This window comes from Natrix helvetica, assembly GCF_964273705.1.
Source record: "Natrix helvetica genome assembly, chromosome: 3".
In the NCBI taxonomy this organism is placed as follows: Eukaryota; Metazoa; Chordata; class Lepidosauria; order Squamata; family Natricidae; genus Natrix; species Natrix helvetica.
Genome location: NC_138549.1, coordinates 130,732,691 through 130,750,086, shown reverse-complemented (window position 1 = coordinate 130,750,086; position 17,396 = coordinate 130,732,691). Strand labels below are relative to the sequence as shown.

The 17,396-nt window shown below is 38.7% G+C and overlaps 1 protein-coding gene across 1 annotated transcript in view; it reads right to left on the bottom strand.

The window, feature by feature from the left end:
• Positions 1–14,489, bottom strand: part of RASSF5 (Ras association domain family member 5) — a 78,034-nt gene extending 63,545 nt beyond the window's left edge. Inside the window, exon 1 of the mRNA XM_081947191.1 lies at positions 13,687–14,489. Coding sequence (XP_081803317.1) covers positions 13,687–14,431 — 745 coding nt within the window. The 5' untranslated portion in view covers positions 14,432–14,489. The remainder of the gene's footprint in view (positions 1–13,686) is intronic.
• Between the last annotated feature and the right edge of the window lie 2,907 nt (positions 14,490–17,396).

The following is a 17,396-nucleotide window of genomic DNA, read 5'->3' as shown; positions in this document are numbered from 1 at the left end:
TCAGTGGGAAAAATGGCAGTTCTTATAGAAGAGCCCCAGCTGGATGTCTCTGGATTACAGATACCCTGCTGATCCTTGTTATGTTATCCATGCTTGATTGATTTTATTAAATCTATTTTTTTCTCATCTTCAAAAAAGAGTACGGGGAAGAGAATAAGGGAAACATTTGGCCTGTTTGAAATAGTAAGCCCGTTCTCATTCCATGAAGTCAGCAGACCATCAGGATAACTCAGTATAGATTCTACTATGAGATAGTTTAAAGAAGAATGGTATAGCCGAAATACTACTGGAATATATCTAATCCAAACTCAAATTAAAACATTATACATATGTCTTAAGTAAAACATGTAATTCTAATGTCTTTAGAACAATACAGAATCCATATTGGTTATTAAGTCTATTTTTTCCCATCAAAAATAATTTTAAAGTCATAAAATAACAATTTATACCACCATACACCTCAAGTATGCTAATCTTACAGTTGTTAACTTTACGACTTTTTTGCCTCTATCAAATCTTTACAAAGGCAAGGCAAGTTTTGAAATTCCAATGATTTTCCCTATGTTTACTATTTTTTTTAAAAAAGCATGCCATTTAAACAAAAGAAAAAAACATGCTACTTAAGTGCTACACTTTGAAATTTAACATTTGTACTCACATGATCAAAAACCAACAAAATACACAAATTTATACGAGTGGGTTTTTTTTGCAACTCACAAAAGCATTGCTAGAACACTATACCATTTATACAGTAATTTATTATTGCTATTATCAGTTGTGAGCTTGCTGAAATAGTTTTCTATAGGGTAAGGTTCTTTAATCATTAGACTGCTTAATCAACTCATAAGAGTATGCAATCTACTGCCCAAGTAAAACTCAAAACTTTACCCCCAAAAAAGTGTTGTCTGAGTTAATCATCAAGACAGTTTATAAACAGTGTGCAAAGTAGCACTGGACATCTTCTGTCCTCTTCATCAGGAACTAACACCCCATATCTTTCAGTTAGCCAGGGCATATTTTTGCTCAAACTATTAGAACTTACCTTTGACCAATAAGATTGGTCTACTGGGCTTCTTAAGTCGGAGTTGAAGTCCCTCTGACCATGACTTAGACTTAGGAAAATGTCTGAAGAGCTTGCGGATTCTCTTTGTTACTAATCCAAAGCAAGCTGCAGCTCCTGCTTCTCCTTCTCCCTCTGTCATTCTTCTAACAGAAGATCAATAGTTTCTTTGGGCACAGCAGACAGGCAGGCAAGTGCTTGAATGCGGAATGTTACCGAAAGCAGCAAATGTTTTATCTCTACAATTTATTTATGTTACAAAATTCAGAGTCCTGCGCTTGCAGTTTTCCTTGCCTTTTTGTCTCCTTTCCCCCCTTTCAAACTAAAAGCAAACACTGCAGTCCACAAACTTCCAGGGCAGCTTCTGTAATGCATGGAAAACTTTCTATTTCTGGGACTTTTTGCCTGATAAGATAAAGCAACATAACGGAAGAAGCTACAGTCAAGAGAGCGCCAGAAGCCATCTCTTTCTTTAGCAAAGCTTTTTTCAAATATCCTTCGCTTTCACAATCTTTTTTTAGTTTTGAATTAAGATTATCATAGACTATAATTAAACCAGTAATCTAAAAAGGCTACATCTTTAAGGACATTAAAACATTAAAACAAGGCCTGTGAGTTATAATGCTTATTATGAATAGATAATAAAGGAATAATAGAATTAGACTCTCCTGACATCACATTTTCAACCATAATTTCTCTTTGAACCGACAAAATAAAGACCTAGCCTGGAAAGAGCCTGTCTTGTTTGTTTTAAAGTACAAATATATATTTTCTGTACAAATAACAAAACTATGTACAAACTTCTGTACAAATGACCAAAATTTTGCTGAGTATTTGTACAATCAAGACACATACAATTAAATATGGACATAACTAACAGCATAAATAAAGCTGGTTCATGGACGTCCATTGGTAACTTCTCATAATAGTTCTGTATTCTTCTTCTACACATGCACAATTACTTTACAATATTCCACATGATTCATCATGAATTATCTCTCTATGAACTAGAGGTAATAATTCAAGTACTAGAAATTGTGATCTGATGAACAGAACATTGATTGGAGCAGTGACATGTAGCTGGATTATGAGAAATACAGTTTACTACAGAGAAGATGGCCAGAAAGACTCAATCACAGATAATCTTTGTTTAACAACCGCAATTGGGACCGGCAACTCAGTTGTCAAATGAAGCCATTGCTAAGTGAAACTGCAACTTTGCTTATGATCTGACTTCAGGTCTCCCCTGGAGTTGTAAATGCAAGGATTGGTCACAACGTTTGTTTTTCATCACTATCGTAATTGCAAATGGTTGCTGCCAGAGGCACTTGCTAAACAAGGACCACCTGTATTGTTATTTATATTTTAGTGTAAGCAAATCTTATTTATTTTTGCCATTTTTGCTACTGCTATTCTGAATGTACTGCATCACAAAACATGATGCCTCCATTTTACAAAGACAAAGGTAATTTCCGTAACTTACAATTCTTTTTCAATTGATAAGGCTTTGGCTTGAGATTTAGTGACTTGTAGTTCAAATAGCAGATGAGAAGGCTGCATTAGAACATCCATCAAGTTGTTTATGAGATTTGTATATCTAGCTCATTAGCCATATTTTTCAGCTGGGGCAGAATGTATATAATACCATTTTGCACATCTGAATCTTATTTTTCTTCCCAGAAATGCATAGGTTTATCTCACCATATTACCAGCACTGAAGATAATTTAAAAGAAAGTAAGCAGGATTGCAACTCACTCAATTTCTCACTTCATCATAACAAAATTTGCAATTTGCAATGCAGTTCTATTCATTCATGAATCAGTCTAAATTCAGCATCTATCTCTATAAAATTTCCCATCTCTCTCTTGTAAAGATCATAGCTGAAGCTCTGATAGTTTTGCACAATTTACTCTTAAATAGGAAAAAATTAAATACAATTGTCTTACCACATTTTGGAACTGCCCACTTCTCTCACAGAGGGACTGTGGGCAGTGTATAATAAACAGCAATCACTGTATCCTGGAGGGAAATTATAGTGTCTTTGTCCAGATCAAAATATCTACTGAATACTCATCTCTCACTTTCTCTAAACATGCACAATAATACAGCTATATTCAGTATCTTAACACTATAAAATAGCTTTCAAACAGCAACTGAAACTACTATACTTGAGAAACCTGATTACAGGAGCTAAGAAAACTCAGAAGAGAGTTTGCTAATTCACTAGCAGGAATCAAACAACCCATGTTGCATGGACCTCTTCGCTATTAATCAACACTATAGCAAAAGAAAGATTTAAAATTCTATCAGCTGCTCTTAAAAATAATTTTAATATTATAACGTACTGCAATCAAAGTCCTAAAACCTGGCACACTATGGTAAATATTGACTGTAGCTTCTTGTGAGCATTAATAATGTGAAGATGGGCCAAGGACAAAAAGAACAGGCATAAAGATCTCAGTAAAGACTACTTGTGTGGATTTTCTTCAGGAGCTGAAATCCTATGAGCAAGGTTCTAACTCCTAAGGGTTGCTGTGCAGAACTCCACTTCCATCTGTACATTTGCAATTTGAGCACTTCCCTGAATTAAACACAAATAGAAATTTACTTTGGAATATCCTCTGAAGTTGAATTTTAAAGTGCTGACAAGCCAATCGTTGGATTCCCAAAAATCACATCTATGCATTTATTAAAACCAAGATGTCCACAGCAAGAATTGGCTGGATCCTAGTATGAACCTACTCTTTCATATTCAGACCAGCTTCCATTATTTCTGACAACATTGAAACTTCAGCATAGCAGAAGAAACCACTAGCCTTAAAGTCTGTGTATCTATCATTTCAGGAGAGCCAGTTTGGTCTAATGGCCAAGGCTCCAGGCCAGAAAGCACGGAGATTGTGAGTTCAAATGCCGCCTCAGCCATAAAAGCCAACTGGATGACTTTAGGCCAGTCATCTCTCTGAGCCCAAATTACCTCATGGGGTTGTTGTTGTGGAGAAGAGAGGAGGAAGAAGGCGTTGAATGCACTGCATTGAATTTTTGGTATAAATAATACATGTGATATATAAATAAATAAAGTGAATGCAGAAAGAGGGAACGTCATTCCAAACTCTCCGGTTTATAAAGGTATTTGCTCATTGTAACACCCATCACTTCCCGCCATGAGCCATCCAAACAAGGCTCACACCTGCTAAAGGAATGTGTTACCTTAAACACTTTGCAAAAACAAAGCGATTGAAAAGTTATAAAGATCTATGAATCATATAGAAATGTAGCAACTACAGTGCTTCCTCTGAAGAGTAATGAAGAGACAATTATGAGAAGGTAGAAGCAAAAATTAGTAACCAGGTCAAAAAAGAACTAATTCTGAGGATAGTTTTAGTTTCTACTATAGGTCTGCCTGGTGGCAAGCACTTTCACCAGGCCCTAATATAAATTTGACATTGGGCCAGACCAGTGGTGGGATTCAAAAATTTTTACTACTGGTTCTCTGGGCGTGGCTTTGTGGGTGTGGCAATACTGTAAATTCCCTCCCCACATCAGTAACCTGCTTTCCAGCTCCGTTCCCCTGTTCAGGGCAACAAAAGAAGATTAGCTAGGAGGCTGGGAAGAAGCGGGGGCGGGGCCAGTTTATTTGCCAGTTTTCAGAACTACTCAAAATTTCTGCTACAGGTTCTCCAGAACCTGTCAGAACTGGATGAACACCACCTTTGGGCCAGACTAAAAACACTCCCCCCTGTGGAAGAATCTGGGAAGTATTGCTTCTTTTCTTTGTCTGTATTCCAGAAAATCAGTGATATTTAACACACAGCAGTGGGCCTAACTCAGTGATGGCGAACATTTTAGGCACAGAGTGCCCAAACCGGAAGGCATGTGTATGCATGTGCGCATGCACACACCAGAGCACCGGAAACCTGATGACAACTGGCAAGCATGCATGTGCACATTAGAAACCCAATAACCAGCTGGCTGAGCTAGGGCGACGACGCATGTGCCCATCGAGAGAACTCTGCATGCCACCTCTGGCATGCATATGCCATCATGGGCTTAACCTATTTAGAGTTAGTAATGTAGAAATCTGATTCCCAAAATAATATTGTGGTACCAAATTGTCCTAATTAATCACTAACTTCTTTGTCCCTGATATTTGATAGGCAAAGCAAAGTGTATTTCTATTTCTGAGAATGCCTCTGGGCCCTAACAAAGTTTTAAAAAAATTAAAAGGGAATTTCATCCCAATGTCTGTTTGGAAAAAGGACAAAAGCAAGCAGAGATTAGGAGGGAATGTCCTGCTAGAAGAGTTTTAGTAAATAGTTATTTTTCCAAGGCAGATATTTTGTTTATAACCAAGCCTCATCGATCAGCCTTTTTGCAAAAGCCCCCCACAACTTCCTTTTTACACCCTGTAATCCCTTAATTCAGGATAGAGTGGGATGACTGGATGGAGCTGAGCATTTACTGGACAGATGCCCTTCCTGATGCCACATGGAGTTCACAACAAATATCTGTTCTTTGCACCCTTGCAGAGGAATGTCTGTCGCTACCTAGAATTGAACTCTCAACGTTCTGAATAGGAGACAAGCACCTTCACCACTATGCTGCTCTTTCAAGAGCCCTCACAACACTAGAAATCACCAGATGAACCCACTAATCCAAAAAGGCTGGCCTAGATGAACAAGTCACTCAACTGCTTATCCATTTTCTCAGATTCATGCATCAATTCTTGGTTGCTGCGGTTAGGCAATTGCCTGATTCTCCATTAAGGCAATTAAAATTTGTCCTTACTTCCAGTGAAGGTCCCTGCCTTGACTTGGCTTTGATGCTACATATTCTATGATCCTTTACTATAATCATCTGATTTTCTTCTAAAAATTAAATTAAATTTTCTTCTAAAATTAAGCAAAATTAAGACTATCACTGACATCAGGAATTGCTTCTATTTAGCTTTTTTTTAAAAAAAAAAAACAACAGTTTTCTCCCTGACCTGAGATATTCCAATGACACATCAACCTGGGTTCCCAGCTGCTTTGCAATTCATTTGCAAGCAACATGCCACTGACACTTAAGTAGCATAATCATCATTTTACAGTATCTCAAAATACACCAGTTACACTTGGCTGGTCAGCCACCTGGGTCTGTTGGGAAGGAAAGCAATTTCACATCCGCATAAATCAGGGAAGGAGAGTTGGGAAGGCAAGCAACACAATATTGAAAGGAAGGCCAACAAGAAACAATTTCCAGCATTTCATTTTTGGATTTCAAAAAAATGTTCTTTTGGAAGTGGCATTAAAGTTGTCCACTTTAAAGCCTAACCTAAACCCATTGCTGATTTTGTACCTTTTTATGATAGATGAGAAATTCTCAAAATGAGGAAAACATTACATTATAAAGAAAAAAATCATTTTGAAAAAGATCTAACTAGCAATGTAGCTTTTTCTCTTGTCTGTGGTTTATCAAAAGTCCATACAAAATCTCTGCTGTAATGTTCTCTGAACAAAATAAAATGATAAGATATTTCTATTGTCATTTTTACACATGAAGAACAACATAGCCTGTTCACTTACCTGACATATACATTTATTTTGTAGTAGAGAACATAGAATCCCAGTGAATAAGGCACCAAGCTAGACAACTGGGAAACTGCGAGTTCTACCGTCACCTTAGACATGAAAGCCAGCTGGGTGACTTTGGGCCAGTCATGTTGTCTCAACCCTACCCCCACATAGAGTTATCATACTGGGGAAATGAGGAGGAGGAAGGAATATTAGGTGTGTTTTCTGCCTTGGTTATTTATAACAATCATAAATAATATAAATAAATAAGTAACTGAAGAGTGAACAGAGCAAGCAAGTCCCCCAATGTATTCCTTCAAATCTGAAGGGGGCAATCTTAATCCACTTTCCCCCCAACCTAATTTAACAAATCTCCATCTCCAGCCAATGCAGTGGTGGCTAAAGATGATGAGAGTTGTAGTGCATTAAATCTGGATATTTCCAGTTGAAAGAAGGCTTGGCAATTTAGTATTGGAATGCAATGAAAAGCATATTTCAGAGTTTGAAAAGATGAGGTTTAAAAAAACTCTCCAATGGAGGATGGGAAATTGCTCACATGTGCTCTAGATGAATGGTCTCCACAAGGAGACCACAGAACAGTAGGGTTAGGGTTTTGTTTTTGTTTTTTGAGCACCTGGAATATTCCAGGATTAGCCATTATGCTTGCAATCACAGCAGAATGTTTTAACACTAAATTCACAAATTTCACTTTCTAATCACTTTTGGAACTTTCTAATTAATTACTTCTAAGCTATTAGAGACCTTCGGAATGACAAGTTTGAAAATGCAGGCTGAGTGTGCCTTTAATCCTGAACAAGAGAACATTTTAATCATAATGTTAGGAATGTAAAAAAAAGTGAAATAAACAAAAAAAAGCTAAATAACTTTTTAATTTTAAAAAGTTATAAATGGACTAAGGGCCCAGATAAAGTTGGAATATCGAAACTTTTACAATAAAATTTTGGAATCAATTGTAAAATGCCATTTCTCATAAGAAATACTGTTTTGATTTTTACAAGACACAATGTAAATAATTTCATAATTTCAAAAACTAGACACTAAAGAAGACTAAAGATTTTAGGTACTAGAAAGATATACAGTTCTGAGAGTGTGTTATGACAATTAAAAATACTGGAGGAGATTTCTGAAAAATTAAATCAGAAAATAGTAACCATGAGATCAATAATGTCAGTGATTATGCTTGCTTGTATAGATAAACTATGCCCAAAAGATATAATTGAACACATTTTATCTGACAAAATAGAGATCATATTGAATATGGATTTACAACTGATAGACCAAGAGACTGATTTATAAAAGGATGTTTCACTGGATCTACAAAGGAAGTGGCTCAGGTTTCAAAATAAAAAAAATACAAATGACAAATTAAGAGAGAGACTTGAATTATTTTTCCTGCTAGATTTACAAAAGAGATGTATCAATGCCTTGAATAACTCTGTGACATGGAACAAAGAAGAAATGTAGAGAAATTAAATCCTAAGACAATACTGGAATTAAGAGTAAGACTGTTAGAAGCAAAAGGAAGGAACATAATATTGGTTTATTTGATTAAAGTAAGATACATTGCTACTTCTGGCTACCCTTTATGGACTTGCTGTTGATACCATGACTCAAAAGATGTTTTATGAATTTGTTTATAGATAAGAGATGGGATATGCAATGAAGAGAGTTTTGCAACTTTAGAATGTGTGAAGAGTTTCTGATTTTTTAATATTTGTTATGATGAAGATTTGAAATCACCTTATATATTTCTTTTTTCTTTATTATGTTCTTACTTTTTTCTTTTACCTTGCACTTTGTCTCTGTTTTTTTTCTTTAAGTTTAGTTTGTATTAGATTTTACCAATCAACATTCTTAATTAAAGTTATGTATTAAAAAGGAACCATTGAAAAGAAACCAGGCAAAATTTATTTCCTGACATCTAAAGGGTAGGAATTCTTCCTAAATATATCCAATTTAAATATAAAAAGCTAAATGAAATCTGCCCTAAGCTCTTCGTATGAAAATAGAGCATTTATTAAAGAAATGCAGCAAATAATTTTGATTTCAGTGTCAGAGTAAAAAAACCTGTTACCTTTCATTACACTATAATAAAGAATCTTTACACATTGCACTAAAACCATGACTGTTTATCAATATAGTGTTTAAATTCAAGCATAGTTCAGTAGTCCACAAAATATGCTAAATCATTAATCCCTAAGTACTTATGAACAGGAAGAATCACCAATGGCTTACAAACCAAATTGAGTAGGTTCGTTTGACCAGATACATCAAGACCAAACAATATTAAACCTTAACAAGTGCTGAATCTGAAAGACAGTAACCATCAATTTATGATAATAGAGATAGGAACTTCATGCTAAGAAAGGGGTCCATTAAGTGAGTCATGCCCAATCTTACAAAAAAAAAAAAATTCTGCAATTGTTAAGTGAATCTGGCTTCCCTCATCTACTATGCATGTTTGAAACCCCCTGGGAAGGTCGCAAATGGCAATCACATGACCTCGGGATACTGCAACCATTGTAAATTCATGCTAGTTGCCAAGCGCCCAAATTTTGATCACATGATCATGACGAGTGCACAATCGTAAGTGAAAGAACCAGTCGTAAATCATTTTGTGTAGTGCCATTGTAACTTGGAATGGTTGATAAACAAATGACTGTAAGTTGAAGACTACCTGCTATAGGATATGTTAGTATGTTGGATATGAATTGGCTCCCAGTGATTCAAACGTAAACAAGATGTTCAAACTGAGATAAACTTCACAGCAGAGTGAAACTCAGATCTTCTACATCTGTTACCTCCCAATCAGGCTGTGATCAAAGCTACAGTATTGTAAGAGAATTTAGTCCTATATTTCTCAATCTTGGAATCTTCAAAATGTATGGTCCTCAATTCCCAGATTTTTCCAGTCAGCATGGAATGCAAGTGGAATTGAAGTCCACACATCTCAAAGTTACCAAGGTTTAGAATTGCCAGATCAGCACATTTCATTCAGAATGCTTATCATCCCGTTTCCAGTTTAATCTGTATTTTTTTTAAAAAGAGAGTGACAGAACATTTACTTACAAATTTTCCTCAAAAAATATTCACAGGCTAGATCAGTTTTGATTCCTTCAAAGTGCAGACCAAGCAAGGTCTGCCAGCGTCTTTATCCACAGTAAAAAAAAAAAAAAAGGATGGGAGGACTGTCATCTTGACTCTAACTTAAACATTCATTTGTCAAGTCATTTTAATGTTGCTAAAACAATATAAGCCTTTGTTACAAGTTATATAAAGCTTTATAAGCAAAAGAGACATACAGAGGGATTAAGAAAACAGTAACACATGGATATAGGGACATAGGGATCCAAACTTTCATTTGCTGGGGAAAAAAGACCAAATTTAACATATCTTTGCAACCAGATCAAAGGACTGGGCATAACCCTACAACATTAATATGAGGCTGCAGAACACAATGGGACTCTTTTCTCTTCCATTTACTCTTTTCTTTTAAAAAGCTCTACAAGAACAGATCCATTCTTCTGCAGATACAGGGCTACCAATCCTACAAAAAAACAAACATAAAACTAGCCCTTAATCAAATATGAACTTACGATTAAAACCATTACAATCATGAAGGGAACAAAAGAGAATCCAGGAAGGGAAATCTTGGATCTAACAGAAGAAAGCTTTTCTGCTACTGAGAAGCAAGTTGGAATACTGTCAAGGTATCAAGGAAAATCCATGGCAGTTCTATGACTTGCCAAAAATGTGGGCTGCGTAAGAGTACAATATCCAAAGTGGCAAGACTTCTCTGCAAAAGAATGAAAAAACCAGCTATGCATTCTAGTTTTACAAGAGGTGCTACCGAGAGCAATTGAAATGAGGGATTATCTTTTCTTGATTACTAAATCCAAGCTGTTTAACTCAAACTCTACTATTATTAGGCCAAGTTAAGAGTGTACAAATGCCACTTCTCTAGTTTCAAAAAAAAACACCCCCTATTTACCCAATAAAATGATTTTACAAACCCAGGGAGAAAAGGTAACAGAGAAAATCTGACTGATATAAAGATATGTCAGTTGCATTCATAACCCAGACACACACAAACACACACAAAACTCTAGGATGAGCAAATATGCAAGCAACTAATAGTTGATTCTTTACTTTAGGAAAGCATAAAACTAAGTCTGCTAAACTCAACTGTTTCCATTTTTAATGAGATTGCTTGGTAGCTGGAAATAAAAATCAGTGAAGTGGGCTTTTTATATTAATAAAGATGAATATAATTTTAAGAAGCTATAACTTGCTTAGACTCAAAATTATCTTGTTATTTTTTTTTGTTAATGCTAAATATAACTGATTCTGCTTTTCACACAGACCTCTTAGTTAATCAAGAGACAACTACAATAGTGTTTAATGCAGGACAAATTATTTTGTTGCTAAGAAAGTTGGAGTAAAAAGAAAATACATATTTATATATACTCTTTTCATAGAATCTCTTAGCAAAAAACAAGGTGGCATGGTACCATTCAGATCTGAAGGTGAAATTTTAATCTTCATTAAAAGCTACACTCATTTCATTATCCCCATTAAATGATTAAAGCCTTACAGCACCACTTAAAGAGATGTGCTTGAAACAATGTTAGGATTTTTAAAAAAACATATTCTCATACTCCAACTTACTTCTCAATTATAAATGAGTATTTTTCCTTCAGTGAACAGTTTATGCAGTTACTCTGGAAAACTGCTCATAAAATCACCCCACCGAAATATTAAAAAGTCAACCAGCCTTCGGCATTTATAGGAAGAATATAGAACAAAAGCATGAAATATCCAAAAGCGAAATACATGATGCATTCAAAGCCAGTTTGGAGAATTGCATTTGTTGTCATCTGGTAAGGCCAATTTAAATATTCTTAGACTGTGGGGTTTTCTCCACTGGCCTAGGCATAACTCCTACTAAATTCAAGACATCCTCTGAATAGCTCTGTGTAGGATTGCCTGGCTAGGTTTCAAGAACCAGCGGACCTTTTGGATAACCAATTGGACTTCGTAGTTAGAGAAAATGAATTCATTACTGCAGTAATTCAGGGGAAAAATTGTTACAAAGCCTAGATCAATCTAAAAGATGCAAAATCATGTACAGTACGCTTTCTATATGAAATCCAATAGATTTGTTTTTTAAACAGGTCCTGAGCCTCAGTAATCCACTTGAAGATCTGTGGTGAAGAAGATAGATAGATAGATAGATAGATAGATGGATGGATGGATGGATGGATGGATGGATGGATGGATGGACGGATAGACAGACAGACACACTTACACACACACATACATGCATTCACATATAGATACACATATACATACATATACATATAGATACACATATACACAAACATACATACACAGACACACATATACATACACACATATACACACATGCATGCATGCATGCATACATACACATACACACACACTCACACCCCATTATTTTACTCTCTACATATTCGCTCATTTGTTTGGGGAAAAAAGATGATCAAATCAAGACATGCACATATTGCAAATACCCATTATCCATACTGTTTTTTTAAAGGCTAATAAAGGCATAAGTGTGTAGTAGCCAGCAATGGAAACAGAACATAATTTAAAACCACACAAATCACAAGAGGAGGGGGGAAATGGCTTCATCACTGGAGAGATTGCAAAAGATTCCCCACAGGAACACAGAAAGAAAACCAAAAAAGAAATTATCCATCCATTCCAAATAAGAACATTGCATTGTATTACTACTGTCATTTATCTGAAAAGCTGAACAGAGTATCTAAAACTTACAGACTGTCAAGCATTCAGACATGTTGGGCATATTTTATATTCCTAACATAGGACAGAACAGTAAACAGAGATCAAGTTGAACAGACTAAGGAACATAGATCAGCACAATTCTGATAACAGCAGGATGGCAGGCTTTTAATGATTGAACTGCCCACCATTTTTAAAGGACATCCTCAAAAGGGAAGAAAACCCAATTGTAAGAGAGATCGAAATAAGATGACACTCACACAAATGTGGATTCAAGTCAACAGTCAAAATCTAGTTCAAACTATCTTGCATAGTTTTTACGCTTCCTGCTCTTAAGAAAATCAGTTCAAGTACCACAAAGTGATGGAGATTTCTGTCAGGCTTCTTTAAGAGCTTTCATGAGGATGGAGACTGAATGCAACGAGGTTACACAGGCCCTACCCTGGGCAATAACTTATATATGGAAGAGACACATGCAACACACACACACACACCACACACCACTCTGGGACAAAAGGAGCCTTCCCAGCCCAAAGTGCTGAAGGCAGTAACTAGAGTTGGCTAGAGATGAAGCTGACAATGGAGAAGACGATGTTAAAGAAGCAGGAAGAATGAGAAGGCTGCCCTTCTGTGGAGTGAAAGACAACACCTCTTAATAGTAGCCACTTAAAGGTAAAGGTAAAGGTTCCCCTCGCACACATGTGCTAGCTGTTCCAGACTCTAGGGGGCAGTGATCATCTCCCTTTCAAAGCCGAAGAGCCAGTGCTGTCCAAAGCGGCATGACTAAACACTGAAAGTACATGGAAAGCTATTACCTTCCCACCAAAGGTTGTGCCTATTTTTCTACTTGCATTTTTACATGCTTTCAAACTGCTAGGTTGGCAGAAGCTGGGGCAAGTAACGGGAGCTCACTCTATTATGCGGTGCTAGGGATTGGAACCACCGAACTGCTGACCTTTCTGATTGACAAGTTCAGCATCTTAGCCACGGAGCCACCACGTCCTTTTGTAGCCACTTACTCCTACCCTATTTTTTAAAAAAGAGCAACCCTACTCCGGGAGCTGCACTAAACAAGGGGCAAAGAGGAGAGTGGAGGGTCCTCTACGGTTATATCGCTTAAGGCCGACAGAAAGAATATTTATGTCACCTGCCAAATCCAGGTAAGGAGGACCAGACCCGGGACTTAATTCTCCCCTGCCACGTTTCGGGCAAAGAAAGGCAGTAAGCGGCTCCCTACAGGGGGGCAGGGTGGGACGAGAGCAACTTACTGGCACAGCGGAGCGCCCGCTGCTGCACAGCCTCCCCGCACAGGTCGCACCAGCCCTTCCAGAGAGTGAAGCCTTCGAAGCGGTGCCCTTCTCCCTTCTCCTCTCGCACTCGGGGGTCCCGCGGCTGCTCGAAAATGGTGCGCACGTCGGGCAGGAGGCGAGGAGCTCCGGACCTCAGCCGGAGCCGCTGGTGGTGGTGATGGTGGTGGTGCTGCTGGCCGGAGCGGAAAGGCTTCGCCGCGGGGCCAGGGGAAGCGGGCAGCTCCCGGGGTATTAAGTGAGCCCCAAACGCAGCCTCTTCTTTGGGAGAGATGGGTGGCGCGGGAACCTCGGCTCCGTCCTCAGCCGCTTGCCCGACGGGCGCCTCACGCTCGGCTTCCACTGCGCCCCCGAGGGGCCTCCCGCGGTAGGAGGCGAAAGGCAAAGCTCCGCGGCTCTCCGTAGGGCGCAGAGCCTCGGCGCGTCCCGCCTTGGCGGTCAGCGGAGCGTCCTTCTCCAGGTCGCTACCTACGTCCGCGCCCCACTGGGAAATGGCCCCCGCAGCGCGGGGAGGCTGCGGCTCTTCTTGCTCCTGCGGCTGCCTCCGCCTTGGCGGCGGCGGCGGCGGCTGCTGCTTCATGTCATTGGAAGCGGAGCGCTTGAGGATCTTATTCCGTTCGTTGGCGCTCAGGCTCTGCAGGAAGAGCTGCTGTTCCTTATCCAGCAGCAGCGGGTAAGGGTACTGTCCGATGGCCGGGGAAGCCATGGCTCTGGAGAACGGGCGGGCGGCCCCAACAGCTGCGACCTGCCGGCGGGTGGCCAGCAGCGCAGGCGCTCTTAAGAGGGACCTGCGGAGGCTTGCGAAGGAGAAGGGAGGGTGGAGCGAGGGAGGAGGCGGGCGAGTAAGCCCCGCGCCGCGCAAATGTTCCAATGCTGGCTTGGCCCGGCTTCCAAATTGGTTGGCCTAGCCAAACGGAATCCCGCGCTTCAACCCGGAATCCAGCCTCTTTCACCTGAGTTGAGCTGGCTGGAAAAAATGGGTCGCGGGAAAAGAGAGTCATTCTGTACGTGCTCAGAGGCAAGAAACAGAACTCTTGCCCCGGTTCTTCATTCTACACAGCAAGGAAGATTTTCTACCCCAACGCTTGTGGGGCGACTCTTTGCCCTGGTTGATCTGAGCCTGAGGCCTAACTTCATCCTGGAGAACTCATGAAATAGTAGCTGTGGCTGACACTCAAGTTGACTTAAGCCCCGTTCTCAGGGCAAGGTACCACAAACAAAACACCAGAGAAGGTATTCTGCACTCAGCCTCTGCCTTACAAGTTTTGCAGATCAAATCAAAAGAAGCTTTTCAGTTCCTAGCTGGATATATTCAAGGCTTAATAAAAGAGGCAGTGAGTAACAGGTAGTCGTCATCTTACAACTATTTGTAATTACAACGGCACTGAAAAAAGTGATTACAACTGCTTTTCACACTATTGCAGCAACCCTGTGGTCATGTGATCAAAATTTGGATGCTTGGCAACTGGCATGTATTAATGATAATTACAGCATCCCGGAGTGGTGTGATAATCTTTTACATCCTTCGGGCAAAGTCAGTGGGGAAACCAGATTCACTTAAAAACTGTGTTACTAACTTGCTTCATTTTACAACAGTGGTAAGAAAGGTCATTACATGGGGCAAAACTCACTTCACGAGTACTTGTTTAGCAATGGAAACTTTGGGTTCAATTGTCATATGTCAGGGCTTACCTGTATTTATCTTGACCATAATATCTAACCATATTATGATTTGGTGTATTGGGTGAATACCCTGAACATTTTTTAAAAAGTGAGTTTAACTTTCACCATGTGCACAATGCTTTCTCCTTTCCCATCTGGAGTAACAGGACAGGCTTCCTTCCCCGGGATGTACATTCAGTCTTAAACAGAAACGGGAAAACCACAGTGCAGTGCAGTGTGTGAACCCAGCCTGAGTTATATTTAAAAAGCTGCAAGGACCTTATTCATAGAAGCTGGGCAGAAGTGCTGTGGTGGGGAAGAGATATTGGCGTTAAGGAATGTTGTGTTATGCAATTCAGAAAGAAGCGCTGAGCAATTGATACACGAGAAAGCAAGCCACTTTGGCGTTCAGGCCTCTCATAGGTTGGGTTGATACATCAGGCTAAAGCATAATTAATGTAATTGGGAAGTTATTTCACTCTATGAATCTAAAACTGATCAGTTGAACGCAGAACACTTTTGTGACAGGGATATACCCAACCCGAGTCAGCTCTCTTATTTTCTTATTCTCATTGAGTGATTTCTGGAATTCGTCAGATGTTTAATCTCAGCCTCTTCTGGGGATTTTTGGAGAATCATGGCAGGGAAATTCCTAGCTGTATATCAGTATAAGGATTAAAGACTCTGTTTTTGTAAGTTAACCTTTTGATTTCCCACCAAGAAGTGAAACTTTGTAGAAGGAACCAATAAACACAGGCCACACAAAGGAAAGTAACTACATTCTGTTGGGGCACCCAGGGCACCAGCCTAGAGGACAATGATGCCCCAGAATGAACTCTTGGGAGAAAAACAGTGGAAAGCAAATAAAAACAGCAAAAGCAAATAAAAAAGTCAGGCAGTAGGGGCCTGATCTGGATTGGGAACATGGTTTTGAATAAACCATGTTTTCTTACTCATCATCCCCCAATCTGGAATAACAAGGAGGCAGGAGAGATGCATTTTTAAAATAACAGCTAGCCCACGCATTGTACAAAGTTGTGGTTTCCTTAAATGGTAGATTTGTTTTTAATAACCACAAAACACAATAAGAAATCACATTACGGTTTATTGCACTTTTCCACAGCTTGGTCCCTCTTCAGCCAGGAATGGAAAATCAACATACCTAGAGAGTTATTGGACTTGGACATCTCTTTAATGAGTTGTGCATATTCAGCTAAAGTGGACTTTGGTTTTGTAAAGTTTAAGGATGGTTACAATTCCAATAAACAGCTGGATCATTATGATATACTACATAGTTTATTGAACAATTCTAAACACAATTTATATCCATGTCAGCACTTTGTGGAATCTAATTTGAATGTCTGCAGCACTGTCCTTTCTTTTGAGTGTAAAACTGTTCTTAAATATACACATAATGGTTTGATGTGGAATGTGAACCTAGTCGATTCTGGTTTATTCCTCAAATCATGGTTAATCAAACTGACTTAGAGATTTATGAATTGGGTTTGTTTGTAACTTCCATAGTTTTGATCTCATGACCATAGGAATGTTGCAACAGTCGTAAGAGTGAAAAATGCTGATACGTCATTTATTTCAGTGCCGCTGTAACTTTGAACAGTCACTAAATGAATTGTTATAAGTTAAAGACTACCTGTATTCATTTCCAATATTAGGAAGACAAGAATGGCCACGCACATCATACTTTCACATATAATGCTCAGCCATAGTTGAGCTGTCATTTATTGAACAAACCACAATTATCTGGGTTAACATACTAAGCCATAAACTATTTTTTACAATTCACAAAGTTTGGATTCATACAATATGCTATACCTTACCAAACAAACTAGTATACATCTTAGCATGATGTATGAGTTCAAATGCGGGACATGTAAGTTGTTGTAAGTATTTCCAAAGAATTATCAGTAGGGAGGTTAACAACTCTAAGGGAATGATGTAATGTAAACAGCAGGAAAATGTAAACCATTATTCATGTACATGCTAGACTT